Here is a 17,963-nt window from a genome sequence, read left to right as displayed (position 1 = left end):
CTGGCCATTTGAAGATGTTTTCCTTTGAAGTGTGCTTGCTTTAGGATGTAGAAATTAAAGAAAATCCATATGTTCGAGGCATGTGTGCTGTAGATACACATGCTATGCATAATCCTGCCATCTAGTGTTGGGTCCAGATGTTTGCAAGTTGCTTTTCTTCGAAGAAGTCTTTCCAGTCACGAGGTAAGGTGACTCCTCCTTTCGGTGATAGTGCACATGGACATCGACTCGATTGTTAGAATTTTTTTTTTCTGACTTCGGGTTCGGACTGTTTGTTGCTGCACTCCGGTTCGAAACTGTTCTTCGGGTTGCCCTCGGTGCGCAATCCACTCTACCCTCGACGGTTTTGTTCTCAAACGCGTTTCCCTCTTATCCGGTTATCGAACCCATCGGGAAACACTATCTTTGGCCGGAAACATCGTGGGCTGCCCTCGGGCCTAGCTGCATTGGTCCACCCTTCTGCCGATGGAACAAATTCCATTACAATTCTGTCCCGCTCAAAGTACCCTCGCACGACCCACATCAAGTTTGTAACTTCTGCCTATCACCGGAGCACTAGGACGAAGACTGCGAGGCTTGTAAGTCGTTTCGGACGAAGAAAACTCTACTTGATCGTTGGGCTTGACGGCGTGAAATGCGAATACCAAAGCATTCAACACACTGCTGACATCTTTGGTGAAGATTCCGTGCATTAAGAGGTCAAAGCCTCGGTGGCAGAAGAGGCCATCTCTGTCCCAGAGTCTGATTCTGAACTTGAGATCGACTTTGAGTACGAAGACGTGCCTCTGGGACAAAGTGCAGTGATTACCGAAGACCCCTTGCCCCCCAAAATGTTTTCTAAAAAATATAAGGCTTCAGCACCACCTCTGCCTTCCGGCCAAGGTCGGCACGGAGACAATGTTTCCGACGCCCCGCCTTCTGGCTCGGCACCAAAACAAATCGTCAAGCCTTTGGGCTCTGGACCGAGTCGACCGAAATCCTCTTCTGATCCGCAACCCTCCGATTCGAAAGACCAATCTGGTTTGGAACCAAAACACTTCGGTTCCAAGGAAAAGTCTGCTAGAGCCAAAATTCTATGCGCCGAAACAAAAACCTGCTTCGGAGCCGAAACTTTCAGTTTCCAAAAGCAAATCTATTTCAGCGCCACAATCAATGGACAGCCTCTCTGACCTTCCCGAACCAATTTTAGACGTTCTGAAGGCTAAATTGGATCCTAAACAGAAGAAAATGTATATCCATCCTGATACAGGACATATTTCTGCCACAACACCTGTCAAATGCAAACTTTCTTCAGAGGACCCTGCAGAAAAAATCCCTCTAAAGAAGAAAAAGGACATAGCCACCAGCCCTGCTTATCCTGCCCCACAATTCTCTCCACCTCCACCATTTTCTCCACATTTACCACAATATCCCTTACACAACACCTCAGGGATCTCCACATACACATATTGATGAGGAAGACACTAATTTGCCTGTAGACCCATGGAGTGACTACACCATTGACCCTCCATTAGATACTGACCCAGACCTTTACCATGCAAAGCCATCACCACCAGATGATGATCTGGCTTATCAGGAACTTATTGCTAGAGCAGCAGTGTACCATGGGGTGGCCTTACATAAAGAGTCCTTAGAGGAAGACTTTTTATTTGAAACTCTTGGGTCTACAGTCTTGAAAAGTCCGATTGTCCCCTCAATGAGCTTATGCGAAGAGCTGGCCACTTTCTTTCAGACAAAAATCCAAAACATTTACGCATCTTTCCCTAAAACAACCACCTCACAGCCATCGGCTGAGATTGCTCCGACAATTCGGCATGCGGAGGACTGGTCTGAGTTTCGGCCGCTGAGCCTTGATATTTCTTTGTCAGAACTCTGCAAAGCTAAATCGGGCTCCCCTGCCGACCCCTGTCCACCAAAGTTTTTTAAAATCCTGGCCCCATGGCTGAACCCCGTTCTTAATTCTATTCTGAACTCTTCCTTAAAAATAGGCACCTACCCGGCCAAATGGAAAACCGCGTTTGTCCAGCCAATTCTGAAGAAAGAAGATGCAGACCCAGCAGACTTAAGGAACTTCAGGCCTATCTCACTCTTTCCAGTACCAGCTAAGATACTGGAGAAGGCAGTTCAAATTCAGCTGGCCGAATCCCTGGAGTCTCATAAACTTCTTCACGACTCAGTCAGGCTTCAGGGCAGGCTATAGTACCGAGACGGCCTTGCTAGAAGTGGCAGAATCTGTAAGGGAGACGATGGACCAAGGGAGCTGTGCGATGTTAGTGCTGCTGGATTTATCAGCAGCATTTGACACTGTGTCTCACCAGATCCTCCTAGAAAGACTGGCCGCACTGGGAGTGAGGGGAACCACCCTGAAATGGTTCCGCTCCTTTTTGGAGGGGCGCTCCCAGAAAGTACTCATTCGGCCGTATGTGTCCTCTTCTAGCCCTTTGACATCTGGAGTCCCGCAGGGCTCGGCTCTCAGCCCTTCCCTGTTTAATGTCTATTTGGCCCCTCTGGCCCCTATAATTGAACAATTAGGGGTGAAGGTCATCTCCTATGCTGATGACACTCAGCTTGTGTTTTCCTTTAGAGAACACTCGGAGACTGCATTCTCTAACTTTAGGAGATGCCTTCTAAAAGTGGCGTCCTGGATGACTGACAATTGTATGAAACTAAATGCTTAAAAAACGGAGATACTCTTTTTTCACGAACCTTCTCCCCCCAGATCAGAACTCTGGTGGCCTGCGCAACTGAACCCCCCTCCGGTACCGTCAACTTCAGCCAGAAATCTAGGATTTAAATTCGATGCCAATCTGTCAGGCAAACATCAGGTAGGCCAGGTTTCTGCTGCTTGCTTTTGGAAACTGAAAGCCCTGAGAAGATTCCTGAAGCTAATGCCAATTAGCTGTAGAAAATCAGTAGTCCATGCATTGGTCATCTCCCAGTTGGACTATGCCAATAGTCTTTATCTTGGAATGCCAGAGTATCTTGTCAGAAAGTTGCAGATTATACAAAATGCAGCAGCAAGACTCATTAGGAATGTCCCTTTTCGCCATCATATATCACCACATCTCCGGAGCCTTCATTGGCTACCTGTAAAGAGACGCATTGAATTTAAGACACTATCTTTCGCCTTTAGAGCATCCCGAGGCCTGGGGCCTACCTACCTTAAGAATAGACTCCAGAAATACCATCAAACTAGGGCACTTCGCTCTAATCAACAGGAGCTACTGGTAATCCCTCGCATTAAGAAAGCAAGGATTGGCGGCAGGGCCTTTTCGGTAGGAATTCTATGCCAGAACACCTACGGAAATCCCCATCAGAACGGATTTTCAGGAAAAACCTGAAAACTTGGCTGTTCAACCGGATTTAATTACTTTCAGTGCACCATCACCCTCTCTGCTCCTCTGCAAGTGCCGGGACACCTCCGTTGGAGGTAGCTGCGCGCTCTATAAATGACAGTAATAATAATAATAATAACACTCCCTAGGCTAATGGGCATGATGAGGCATTCAGGTGATATCTTCAAAGACCCTGTGTGAGCACGTATTTAAACTCGAAGTAGATAAGAAATGGAAACCTTGTCCATCTGATCCTGTATTCTTCAAAGGACAATTCACTCTTGATTCCCTAGTGGTATCCAATGCTCGCAAAAGGGCTTATTCACAAACATCCGGTGATGCACCTCCCACAGACCAGGCATCTAAGCTTATAGAGGCCTTGGTGACACGAGTGGCTGCTCAAGCTGCTAATCATTGGTGCATCGCAAACACACAGGGCCTACTAGCTAGGTACGACAGGGCACACTGGGATGAAATGGAGCAACTGCTCCAATATCTCACAGACGAACATAAAAGCAAGGTACAAGAGTTAGTTCAGGAGGGCAAACTCATTTCTAACTCGTCTATCAGATGTGCTCTAAACACCCCTGACACCACGGCTAGGGAAATAAATACCAGTATTCTCAGAAGGCATGCATGGCTTAGATTTTTGGGGTTAAACCTGAGGTTCAGCAATCCATTTTAAACACCCCTTTTGATAAGCAACACCTATTTGGTCCTGAAGTCGATCAGGCTTTAGAAAAAGTGAAAAAGGACACAGAGGTTGCAAAGTCCATGAGAGCACTCCATTCTCCGTCAAATAGAGGCTCCTTTTGCCATTCCTTTTAAAGAGGAGGGTTTAAAACCACATTTTCAGACTCAAATGCTTCCCCGTATGAAGGCAACACTCAATCGTCTCCCTCAAGAGATTTTTATAGAGGTGGATATAGAGGAAACCATTCCAAAGATAGGGGAAGAGGTGCCACGGCATCTAACTCCTCTTCTCCCAACAAACAGTCACTTACCGACATTCCCCCCCATTATTTAACACCTGTCGGGAGAAGACTTCCAACAGTTTCTCCCCATTTGGCACTCCATAACATCCGACAAATAGGTGATCTATCTTATCAGACATGGTTATTGCCTGGAGCTTACCACCAATCTTCCAAATATTCCATCTCTCACTCACAAACTGTAGTTGGACCACTTAGTTACTCAAACAGGAAGTGCACTCTCTTTTACAAAAGGGAGCCATAGAGCCAATGTTCAGAAGTGTACTCTCTCTACTTTCTAATCCCCAAAAAAGACGTCTCCTTAAGACCAATTTTGGATCTGAGTGTTAAACCTGTACATACTGTCAGAACACTTCCATATGGTAACGCTCCAACAAGTGCTTCCACTTCTACAACAAGGCAATTGTATGTCCAAACTAAACTTGACGCATACTTTCACATTCCGATCCATCCAACTCACTGCAAATATCTCAGATTTTGGTTAGCAGGCAAACACTATTAGTTCAATGTACTCCTATTTGGAATAAGTACTGCTCCCAAATGTCTAGCAGCTCATCTCAGAAGACAACAGATTCACGTCTTCCTGTACTTCGTCGACTGGCTCATCAAAGCCAGCAAACACCAAAAGTGTCTAAAACACACTAAGACCACGCTAAACTTACTCCACAATTGGGCTTCACAGTCAACGCGCAAAAGTCCCATCTACAGCCTTTACAAATACAATCTTATGGGAGCAACCTTTAACACTCGCACAGCTCTAGCATTTCCCAGTGCACCAGAATTTGCAATATTTAAACTGCTATTACAGTTTCAAGCCAATCCAACCTTAACAGCCAAAACTTTTATGCAACAGTTAGGAATGATGGCATCATGCATCGCAAAAGTGCCTCACGCAAGACTACACATGCATCCACTACAGGAATGCTTAGCACGTCAGTGGAATCAGTCACAGGGTCAATTAACAGATCTAGTGTTGGTAGACAGCCGCACCCATCGCTGTCTGCAGTGGTGAAACCCACAAAATGTATCAAAAGAGAGGCCCTTCATCGACCATGTTCCACAAATCGTGCTAACAGCAGACTCATCTCTCACAGGTTGAGGTGCCCATCTCAACAATTACACAATTCAGGGTCTCTGGGACAGCACGCATTAACGTTTCCACATCAACTGTCTAGAGCTTCTAGCAGTATTTCTAGCACTGAAAGCTTTTCAGTTTCATCTCATAGGCAAAGTTGTCCTAGTCCACACGGACAACATGATAGCCATGTACTATGTACAAAAACAAGGGGGGAGGGCGCACACTCCAGCTGTTATGCCTCTCTCAGACCATATGGAGCTGGGCAATTCATCACAGAATTCATCTTCTGGCAGAACACCTTCCAGGAGTCTACAATCAAATTGCCGACCTCCTCAGCAAGGAGGCAGACAATATACGAGTGTGAACTTCATCCCCAAGTTCTCTTTCCATACTTTCAACAATGAAGATTTGCACAAATAGATCTGTTGGCCGCAGTGGAGAACGCAAAATGCCCAAACTTCACCTCCAGGTTCCCGCACCCTCGCTTCAAAGGCAGTGCCCTATGGATCAATTGGTCAAAGATATTTGCCTAGGCTTTTCCGCCTCTCCCACTCCTTCCGTTTCTGGTTAGAAAGCTCAGGCAAACATCGCTCACACTGATTCTGGTAGCTCCCACATGGGCCTATCAACCATGGTTCACCACACTTTTGGAACTCTCAGTAGCTTCTCATCAAAAGCTGTACTTTAATTCCAGCCTTCTCTCTCAGAACCATGCAGAAATCCGACACCCAAACCCCAAGGAGCTCAACTTAGCGATTTGGCATGGAGTTTGGATACTTGAATTTGCCACCAAACTGTATGACTATTTTAAAAGAAGCAAGAAAGCCCACTACCAGAGCTTGTTATGCAGCAAAATGGAAACAAATCGTTATCTATTGTAATAGCAACAAAATTAATCTTCTAGATGCTTCTTCCCAAAACATTGTGTTACCTTCTGCACCTTCAACAAACTAATCTAGCTTGCACTTCGATTGCACCATGCATTAGTAGCTGCATGTTTGAAAAATAGACAGCATCTATCTTTGTTTAAAGTCTCCTTGATTAAAGCCTTTATGCAAGGCTTAAAAAGAGTAATACCACCCAGAATACCTCCGGCACCGGTGTGGAATCTCAACATTGTACTTACAAGACTCATGGGTACAGCCTTTGAACCATTACACAATTGTCCTTTACAGTTATTTTCATGGAAGGTTGCCTTCCTCATTGCAATCACTTCATTAAGGAGAGTTGGTGATCTTCAGGCATAAACCTAAGAAGAACCCTTCTTTCAGCTTCATGAAGATAGAGTAGTTCTTTGCACCAACCCAAAACTCATCCCTGAAGTAGTTTCTGCTTTTAATCTTAAACAATCAGTTCAGTTACCTTTGTTCTTCCCTCAACGTGATTCTGTAGCAGAATGAGCTCTTCACACACTTGATGTCAGAAGAGCGTTCTTGTATTATATCGAAAGGACAAAAGATTTTCGTAAAACAAAGCAACTGTTTGCCGCATTTGCATCACCTCACAAGAGCAATCCTATTTCTAAATCTGGTATTTCAAGCTGGATTGTTAAATGCATTCAGACTTGCTATGCAAAAGCTAAAAATGTTATCTATACCCCCTAGAGCGCATTCCACTCGCAAAATAGGGGCATCTATGGCCTTTTTAGTTAACATTCCTATAGCTGACATCTGTAAAACAGCAACATGGTCTACACCACACACATTTACCAAACACTATTGTGTGGATGTATTAGCACGCCAACAAGCCAATGTAGGGCAAGCAGCGCCAAAGACAATTTTTCAGACAACTGCAGCATCTACTGGGGTGCCACCGCTTTGGGAGAATACTGCTATATAGTCTTTGCAAAGCATGTGTATTTACAGCAAACCTGCCTCGAACGGATTGTTACTTACCCAGTAAGCATCTTTCTTGGCATGTAGCGCTGTAGATTCACATACGGCCTTCCACCTCTCCAGACACCTGTAGTTGTTGCAGTTCTCATCAATTACATTTCATACGCATGGACATCTCTTTACTACACTTACTTACTCCATTCTCACCCTCCTGCGGGAAAACAATCTAACAATGGAGTCGATGCCCATGCGCACCATCACCGGAAGGAGGAGTTACCTTACCTCGTGACTGGAAAGACTTCTTCAAAGAAAAACAACTTGCTAACATTGGGACCCAACACTAGATGGCAGGAGTATGCAAAGCATGTGAATCTACAGCTCTACATGCCAAGAACAGGTGCTTACTGGGTAAGTAACAAAATCCTTTCTTAAATTACTTGTCCAAGAAAACGTGCATGATGGTGAGACTGTCCTCCGGTTTAGAGCTGCCCTGCCAACCACGGGAATCTCTCTCTCTTGGCCCAATATTTGTGATTAGCTGGGGTGGCTCCCTGGGTATGCACTCAAATATGCCTTCCCACAGTATTGGATAAGGTAGTGGTTTGACTATGGTTTAATGGTGGTAGTTTCCCATCAGTGTCCATGCACAGCTGTAGCAAATGTTACGGAGATTGATGTTAGGTGATTTGCAAGGTAAAAGCTGCTTTCATGAACATGACATTTGCCTTTCTACAGCTCCTATCTTAAGGTGGTAGACTTTTCTGGGCTCTGGAGGAGGCAACACTATCCAAAGGTTTTCTTTGTGCCCAATTGATCGCTACTCCCTTTCGTTAGCTGGATCAATATCTCCATACTGAGGTTTGAAATTTCAGCATCTCATTTTGTCCTATAGAGACTAGCATTGCTCTTGTAGTAGATCTGCTACTGAATCGAGCAGTGGAAAAACCAAGACCGCATTTTGTAACCAGTTTTGACTAAACAACTCAGTCTCTCAATTTAAACACACAGCAATGTTCTATCCGCAAAAGTCTTAAACCAATGTTTTGTTTGTTTCAACTTTCTTTTTCATTTTTTAATTGTTAAAAAAAAAAGTCAACATTACAGCATACAATACATCATCAGTATTTTGTGCATAACCCCAAGACTGATCAGGACACTGTCCCAAATTAAGGCTGTGGCATACTTGACAATGAGAAATACATTATAGGTATCATCAAAATTCACTATTAAACCAGTGTTTAACTGCCCAGTTACCATTTATTGCGAGCACAATGTGATCTTCAGGGGGCTTAATGATTGTGTGGGAATACTTGAGCAGAAAAGTTTCTCTTGCTGTCCTCCCTCTCTGCATCTTTTTGTTAGGTAGATTTTTTTCCCCTCTCTACCTTTATTGGTTGCCCAAAGCTGTGTCTTGAAGCTTAAAGATAAAACAATGCATATAGCTGGATATTATGTCTAGTACACGAGGTAACACCTGCAGCGTTTAGGATGGCAGCAGATCTGGGTTCTACTCCCTGATCCTCACTGCCAAGCAGTACAATATGACATCTCTTTGCAGACAAGACTCAAAGTGCTGTGATTCTGAATAGTTGTATTTGTTTAATATTGGTAGTTATAATTAGAAAACCTAGATGCAGGGACAGCTCAGGGTGGTGAAGAGAGCTAACTTATGAGGAATATTGACACAAACTCATTGGGAGGGTTGTGAAACATAATGAATATAAAGATGGGAGAATGAAGATTCTTACCCTAAAGTCTTTTCCGCACCTGCCAGATGGGGACCTCTTTCTCGTCCACAGATACAAGGTGCTATTCTTAGTTGTAGCCATGGATATACCTGCATGAAGGTGAACATACAATTATCGTTTCTATTTATATACTTCAGCTATCGGTCTTGTTTTAAATCTCAAAGGGGGTGCATAGGAAAGGAAACAGAAATCTGTTACTGCTGGTGTTTAACACTGGTTTTCTTCTTTATAGGTTTGCGATAAGGAATGGCACCATTATGTGCTGAATGTGGAACTTCCTACTGTTGCGCTTTATGTTGATGGCATTGCGTATGACCCCTTAATGGTGACTGAAGATTATCCGCTCCATTCCTCTCACATTGAGCCTCAGATGGTGGTTGGTGCTTGTTGGCAAGGTAACAGGCCACATTTTGATGTACTTCTTGCAGTCACCCCCACCCTCAGTTTCTCTCTTCTCCTTTGATGCAGCCATGGGATTTCCTTGAAGATCACAACGCTTAATAGGAGTGGTGATTAATTTGCTGCCTACGTCTTTCCTTCTTGTGTTCTTGTACATCCTTACCACCTGTGCTTCTCAGTTTACTTGACCTGATTGAGGACAGAGCTTGTGCACTTTTTTGCTTTTTATTATAGTATTTATTATGTTTTATTACATTTACTAGGTTGAAGTCTTCAGCATTATCGTTGGTGCTCTAAAGCAGTTTCCTAACCATTTGACTTCTATGTACAGGCAGTAAATCTCTTGTGGAAGCAGGGGACCCCCACCCTCCAAGACAGTTTCAACAATTTGAACCTCAAAATAATACACAAATACTGCAACAGATATGTCTAAGAAATGCACAATTATGAAGTTTTGTTTAATTCCCAACCAAACAATATTCAAACAATGTTTTTATTTTTGGCTGGAGCTTTTCAAAATGTAGTTTTATTTCTGAGAAGACTAAGCAATATGGTACATAGTAGCATATCAATTTTTTTTTGTTGCACCTAATGAATGGTCGTTTTGTTGGGACATACTAGTACTTCATTGAAGGTGACGAATCTGGACTAGATTCTGTGTGCTGTATCTGCATTGCTCCCTTGAATCAAGATGCGAATACCAACTTAATTTTTAGCCTCGCATTTCAAATTCTTTTGCAGAGCTTTTGAGAAAAAATTATAATTTGATTATGTATATATACATTGTTAATCTGATAATATTTATTAGTTTTCTAAACAGTTGTGAACCCCTGATTATCCCTTTCGGACTCACAGGTGACCAGTAGCCCAGATTTAGAGTCACTGCTATAAAAAGTGATATTTTTTAATACAGTGGTTGCAGTCTATTTTATCAAGTGCCCTCAATGTTCAGTAATTCATACAAAAGATTTATAAATGGTTTCTGGTTAAAAATAGTGTGGAGTGCTACATTTTATTTAAAGAGATTTCTTTTACTAGCAGACTTCTGAAATGGGGTCTATTCTCCCTAGCTCTCTATAAAAATCAATCATTAGATCCAAATCATTGTACTATTAAGGGAGGATTAATGAAGTGACAAATGTCCAGAGAGAGACCTTTAACATACTCAAGGAATTGAGTCGTACAAAAGAACAAAGGACGGTCGCAAATCAAGCAGAATGCAAAAAGGTACAGAACTTTTTTAACCAAGGTTAAAAACATTATCATTGAAATAAGCAATACCTGCATTACCCCCTGTCCCCTAGTAGTGGTGGACTCACCAGAGCTCCCAGATATTTCACTCTCATCCTTCCCGACACTCGATCCAAACGTCCTAGCCCACATCGTGACCAAAGTAAAATCTGGGACTCTCGAAGATCCCTGCCCACCTCTGGTGTTTAAAAAGGTCATTTCGGCAGTAGAGTCAGAGGTACTATCCCTAATAAATCTTTGACCACAGGGAAGGTACCTCAAAAATGTAAAGAAGCTACGGTGATCCCACTGCCCAAAAAAGCTGGGGCGGACCTGAGCAATTTGAAAAACTTTCAACCTATATCCAAGCTACCTTTCTTGGCGAAAGTCCTTGAGCAACATGTCCTCAACTCTCTCGACCTTCCTAGAAGAACACCAGCTGCTACACACACGACAAGCAGGATTTAGGGCCCATAACGGCACTGAGTTGGTGATGCTGTCAGCTGACAAGAAGATCCACTCTGCGCTGATCCTATTAGATCTCTCAGCCGCATTTGACACGGTGGACCATGCGCAGCTGCTGGCCCGTGTCCGGTGGCTGGGAATTTCCGGGACGGTGCTTCAATCGGATCACCTCACTCTTGGAAAATCGGTCTCAAAGAGTCTAACTAGGGTAATGCAGGTCCAGGCAGGGTGTTCTACGCTGGGGGGGTCCCACAAGGCTCAGCCCTGTCCCCCCTAGTATTCAATATTTATCTCCAGCCGCTAGTGGAAGCACTGGCAAAATTAGACTGCCAGGTGTTCAACTATGCTGAAGACACCCAGCTAATTGTCCGAGTTAACAACTGTCCCCAAGCACAGCTCAACGTCCAGAACATCCTCTGGCTCACCATGAATTGGATGACCTCTAACTCACTAAAAGTAAACCAGGATAAGACAGAGGTGGTGGCCCTAGACACCAAACTTACTCTAAACAATCGGGTACCAGCGGTGGTGGGAAGCTGTACAAGTTTGCTGCGGCATCTCCGAAAGCTCGATACTCTGCTGTCATTTTCTACCATGCGTACCGTCGTGACGGCCCTAATACTGTCACGCTTGGACTATGGCAACGCAGTATACATAGGACTCTCTGAAAAACTCCTGGGGAGACTCCAGGTGGTTTTAAATGATGCAACAAGGATGATTTTTAAATTACGTAGAAGAGCACATGCCACCCTCCTGCTAAAACACTGGCTCCCTATTAAGCAGAGGGTCAAGATCAAGGGTCTGTGCATTGCTCATAAAGCCAAATATGGAAGGACGCCAAAATACATCACAGATCGCCTGAAGCCCTATGTGCCTAGACGGCACCTCTGCTCAGCTGAGGCCAGCTTGCTGGCCTGCCCACGCTTCGATAGAACCACCTTGAGGGGACGGGCTTTCTCAGTCGTGATCCCCCAGATACGGAATAGACTTCCGGACAATATGCGCAGGGAACCCATGCTACGGCCGTTCAGAAAAAAGCTTAAAACCATCCTGTTTACTGAGGCATTCGGCTAATCCTCTTTCAGTGCGCTCACTACACTTGGGACCAATGGACTTCGGTCCACGCTACTAGCGCCTAGAGACCTATGTTGTTTCGCGCTCTACAAAAATAATCTAACAACAATCCAACACCGGGCCTTCTAATATTTATAAACTTATTGCAACGTCTTTTATTTTCATTTTATAAAATACTTATGAGTATAACAGCCATTCATATACAAGGGGTGGCATAAATGAAAATCGAAAGCATTGAAAAAAATGTGCATGAGTCTATAGAATTAGATTCCTTGTTCCTTTACGTTTTAGAATCCGCTAGTTCTAAGCTCTGACAATGCTTTGCACCAAGGATGCTTTCGGAGCAGAGCATCATATTTTACAGGACATTTTTCTTATCTGATATTTTTCCTTCCACTTATGTTTTTTAGGTCTCGGCTAGCGAAGGCTGCGCTTGCGCAGTCTCGCTTGCGAGATTTAACGTTTTCTAGTAGTGGGGCTTGAACCCGCCCCTCTTCTCCATTGGCTAGCTTCCTAAACGGAGGCCAGCCATTGGATGAGAGGTGCGTCTGTCCATTTAAACCCCGTCTTTTTCGGATTCGGGGCGTGTTTTTTAGTTTTTCTTTCCTATGGAATTTAAACATTCCAGCCAATGGGAAGAGGAGAGAAAGAAAAACACACCCCCGAATCCGAAAATGACGCTGCGTTTCTCCGAGGCATTTCTGCTTGACTTCGGAGAAAGATGGTGTTCATGGCGATTCCCTCAATGACTGGCAGCTGGGCTCGCTCGCCGCACTCGTTCGTTTGTTGCCATGTGTGATATGCTTCAAAGAGGGGGTATGCACAATGATAACACGTAATATTTGACGTCCCTCTGAGGTGACGTCCTTATTCCCCACGCACCCCAGCTCCGAGTCTCCAATGAGGGAGCGCTGCACGGAGAGCCCCGTGGCGGCGGAGGGACAGTCACCCATCCTTAAGCTGCGGCGGCCGATGTGAGACGGACCGAAACACCGGTGGCCTTGTCCGGTTACAGAATCTGCATTTGAGGCGAGAATATGTGCTCCTTTCACCGGCTAAAATGCGGACTCGTTCTGCCAGAACCCTGTGGCTGGGATCCTATTCCGGGGACAAGCGGCCATCCGGTGAAATCGTCCCCCGGGGAAGGTGAGGGACGGGACTCTCGCTACTACGTGATTCGCGGCGTATGAGGTACTTTACAATCTACTATATGTATTCTACAACCTCTCAGGTCTCCCCTCACACATGCCCAGGCACAAATTTCTGCCATCACATATTTACATCTCGCTCGCAGTCCTCTTACACCCCCTCCTTGTCTGCTCCCCCTTTCACGTTAGACCCCCCCTTATCCTTCTTTCTCCTCCTCCCTCTCTTCCACCCCTTTCAGCACGTTTCCCCTCTCCCCCGTTACTATCTTTATTTGCCTTTTAAACCCCCTCCCCCAACTGACCCTCGGGTCTGAGGTGTGCGTGCGCCTGGACTTCACGCTGCCCCTGGACTTCACGCTGCCCCTGGACTTCACGCTGCCCCTGCTCCACGTCTGTAGGCTCTTTCATTTGGGTGTGTTGCTTCACATAAGCGGTGTTTAAGCTGCCAATAAAACTCAGGCAGCCCCCACCATATGTAAGTTTTGCCAACTATCTGCAGTAGCAACCTTCACACCTAAGTTTGTGTATCAATAATTAATGCTGTGTTTTTTTGTTAAATACAGAGCGGTCATTTTTGCCTGGTTACTGTCTATAGTATGCACCAGTAACATTAAACGTGCGCTAAAAAGCTCTCGAAGCCTCCAGGCACTTATTTATAGATCAAAAACTAGAGGGGGTGCTCTCAAAGGAGCGTGGACAATGTAATTAAGGGCCTGGCTCCAAAATAAACACACAAGCTAAAAATCTGTGCTTATCATAGTGTCTCGATGGAATGGTATTTTGCTGCTTCTGTCGTTGCTTTCCGATATATAACACAACAAGTAACTTTACACCTACAACAAGCCAGGTCTATTGGCTTTCTCAATGGCTATTAGATGCAGAAGATAAATGAGCAACAACTGTGGCTTCGTTGTATAGACTATTGAAAATGCTTCCGTTCTGCAAAGATGAGACTATGAAAGACCTACAACGAGTCTCTTTAAAGTTGCATCAAAGGCAGTGAAGGATGGCACTGCTGCTGAGTTAAGAGTATTCTTTTTTTAACTCTGAGGGTGAGGGCAAAAATAGAGAGCCCTGTCTCAGCACCTGCTTTTTAGAACTGCCAGTACTGAGCACCAGCAGGACCCGGCACACTTAAGGCCCTGCCCCTAATTATCACACTCTGCAGACAGAATGCACCTCGCTTCAGGAAGGGTTCTTCGTGTTCAGTACACAAAGCACGTCCCATAGCATCTACTGAGCAGCAACAGAAGAGTTGCCCACTGCAAACACTAGATACAGATCGGCCAAATGCTCAATTTGAACCCAACCCTCCACTTGGAAAATGAACACACACTTGTGTAAATGCAATACAATAGGTTTCGCATTTACAAAACTTTTAGCTATTGGCATTTCAAATTACAATGCCTTTCTATTTATGTTTTACAAAAGAAAAACAACAAAAAAAACAATGACATTTACAATGACAATAGCTCAAAATAATGTCAGTGCGAGGCCTATTGCATTGTAAATGCTTGTTCTCTCACTGTCTTCCGGCTTTTTCTTCCAACGCAAATACTCTTCTGTGGCAGAACTATTTCTCCTTTGATATCCATAAACACTATAGCATCTTTATTGGTGTTAAATTGAGAAATTTCTAAATTGTATACATATTTTAAAAAGCAAGGAAGCGTACGTAAAGTCAAACATTTTTTATTTTTGTTTTGTAATCATATCCATTTTTAATCTTCCCTTTAAACAAAAAAGAAAAAGTGGTAGATGAAACCTATAGCCCTCACTCTTAGGAAAGATTTGGGGCAATTCATTTTTTTGTTCTGTGGAACAAGGATCTTGGAAGATTTTGGCTTCAAAAGACATCAGATTTCTGCTGACCTTTTCATTTCTTTTTTTCTAACTTAGGAAGCATATGTATTAATTCTTGATTATCTTTCTTGGCTGTTTCGTTAGCAGCTGTGCCAGCCATCTTAGACTGCCCTTGTGGTAATCAAATGTCTTGGAAGGATAAACTTAGTTGTATGATTTGTGTTTCAGACATTTCTGACAAAAAAGCAGCAAGGATTGGAAACCTGCAAACCTAATATCCTGATTTTCACATATTAACCCTGCCTAATGAGTTAAGGGATGGAGACTGTTTAGTTTACTTCTGCAACTTATTTTTGTACAGGTACTTACTACGGTAGTGTTTTACATACATCATTGTGCTCTTCTGATTAGAAGCACCAACAAATGTCTTGTAAGCATCTGACATGTGCTCCATTGTACATAATGGACACTTTTTGATTCCTCTCATAGCCACTACTAGACAATATGGGCTTGGCCATGCTGTAGTCAATCAAGTACAAGATGGGCGAGATCACACATCATAACAGAGCACTCAAATAACTGCTCATCGTCCAAGAGAAAATTACCCTGGACGACAGCTGTTATGTTTTACTTTAGGAAAGAACGCTGATCCCAGTCCTACTTGTGCCATTTGATTATGGAGATTTTGGAAGAGGTCTTGAATCGCCACATCTCTCTGGTCCATGTCCTGTAGTGAGAACAAAGGAATAGACATTAAGTAGATTGGGGTATGCCCCAACACAAATGAACAGAAGGTTATTTAATGATTTGGGACAACTGAAAGACCTAGTGCTAACTTGGGGCCATGCCAAATAATCCCTTAGTTGACCACTTTCAAATGTAGGGCCACGGGCTTCCTGCACAGCCCATCCATTATAATCTACTAATGGAAATTCTTAAATTCTCTCTACAGTTCTAGTGATGTGATAATTATGCAGTAATTGAACAGATGTGAAGTCATCTCATGGTTTGTTTGCCTGAGTCTTTCTGAATGGGTCAGGTATTTTTCTCACATCACTTAAGTCTGAGACACAGAGACTCAGGACTTCCATAGAAATTGTCCCCTTTGCTGAAGGGTCATGCCCTTACCCTTTCCATACCAATTCTGAACTTCAAACCTTGCTTACAGAGAAATTAGCATTTCCTCACATTGCCTCCCAAATCCAATAACTTAGAAATTGTTTGCATCTAGAAATGATTACATCAGAACTTTGCAAGAGCAAAAATGTTTTGCAACCTTGCCATGGTAATGCATTGGCTTTGTGGCTAGCTTACAGAAGTTCCGCTCTTTAAAAAAAAAAAAAAAAAAAAAAACCTTTGTTACAAATTGCGTATGGATTAACCATTGGAGACATTGATCACGTATTAGTTAATGCTATTGGAAGCTAACTTTTTGAGGGGCAATTCTTTAGACTTGCAGGATCAAACTTTCAACTACTTTACTTATCCTAGTTTTCGCAAGGATACAATGGTTTTCATTATTTTGCCTTCATATTGTTTTTAGAGGTTATTTAGCTTTTGCCCATTAAGCAACACATTGTTGGTTTCATTAACTAGAACTTACTTCGTTGAAGTAAGACTACACTTAAATCTTTTCTTTATCTTTTACCTTGTCTGATTTTTATTAAAGCACTAACAGGATCTTAATCTTTAACTGTTGATGCAAATAAAACAGGCTAGTTTCTCTGGTATCTCATTTTAATTTGGACTATTTACATAACCACAGCACATTCTAAGTAATTCCTTAAATCTTTAATTACCTAGTAATATTGCTGAACTACAAATTACTTATTTTATCTACCAGGGAAGGATGAAAGGGTGAGAAGGGCATATTTTTCGATATAGGGCCGGTCATTACTTCATATAAGGCTTGCCTAGCTGCAAAACAAGATTGCTACATTGGCCTCCCATGTCTTTCAGCCTCTTACAGGATCGATATTATCCTGAATTAAACCATGATGTGAAAGCCAATAGTCTCCTATTTCAGAAAGTACTTTTGCATTTACTAAGTTCATGAAAGGGTAGTGGCTTTTTAGAGCTTTCTCACTCAGGGAAATCTACTGTCTGCATGGTTGACTCCAAATGCCTTCTGTAAACCCTTTTCCTGTGTACCTTTTGTAGTTGGAATGCACAATGAAGCCAAACTGTCCCCAGTAACTGGTTTACTTCCAGTTGCACTGCCGCCACCTCTTCTGTGTTGAAATCAATCCCCTCTTCTAAGATTTGGAGAGCATGAGATGTAGGAGTCTAAATAGTATCTGTTGATCCCAGCATGTTTTCTTCTATTCCCAGTACCATTATACACTGTTTATAGGCTAACAGTCTTGTTAATGTTTTGTATTAACACCGGGGTATCAAGGTAGGTATCTCATAATGAGTTTAGTATCATTGTATATGCGTTATTGTTATATATTATAATTTATAAACTGCCATGGAGACGATGTGTTTAGCCCTGCCTTTAGGTGATAATAGTTCCTTTTAAGTTCATCACAGGAGAGGATCCAAGGGTTAATAATTTGTGACTGCCCATTAAATTAACATTTCCTTCTTTGGTAATGTCTGTCTCTGAAAAGTCTTTAACCACTTGGCTCCTCCCCCTGTTTGTCTATCTTCTTGCTTCCTCCACAGAAATCGCAGGAAATGAGACCTCTCCTGAGTTGATGACTGAGTCTGCTTCAGGTTGCTGGAGTTTTGCTCCTGACTCTTTTCTGTTTTGATTTTTGGAAGATGCCTCACGTTTTATTTTTCATTTATGCATGTATTGCAACATTTGCATTCTGACCATCTTCACAGTTTCAGATTTGCTTTTAGGCATGT

At 43.2% G+C, this 17,963-nt stretch overlaps 1 protein-coding gene across 4 annotated transcripts in view; it reads left to right on the top strand.

The window, feature by feature from the left end:
* CLSTN1 (calsyntenin 1) overlaps positions 1-17,963 on the top strand; it is a 442,723-nt gene that overhangs the window by 267,980 nt on the left and 156,780 nt on the right. For 2 of the 4 annotated variants that reach the window (XM_085609779.1, XM_085609782.1), the window contains 2 exons: positions 9,221-9,383; positions 17,775-17,825. In XM_085609779.1, the coding sequence (XP_085465905.1) occupies positions 9,221-9,383; positions 17,775-17,825 (214 nt within the window). The remainder of the gene's footprint in view (positions 1-9,220; positions 9,384-17,774; positions 17,826-17,963) is intronic. The other 2 variants (XM_085609788.1, XM_085609783.1) reach the window with 1 other exon arrangement.

This window comes from Triturus cristatus, chromosome 1_2 (genome assembly GCF_964204655.1).
Source record: "Triturus cristatus chromosome 1_2, aTriCri1.1, whole genome shotgun sequence".
NCBI lineage: Eukaryota > Metazoa > Chordata > Amphibia > Caudata > Salamandridae > Triturus > Triturus cristatus.
This window is presented reverse-complemented; position numbering and strand designations above follow the sequence as displayed.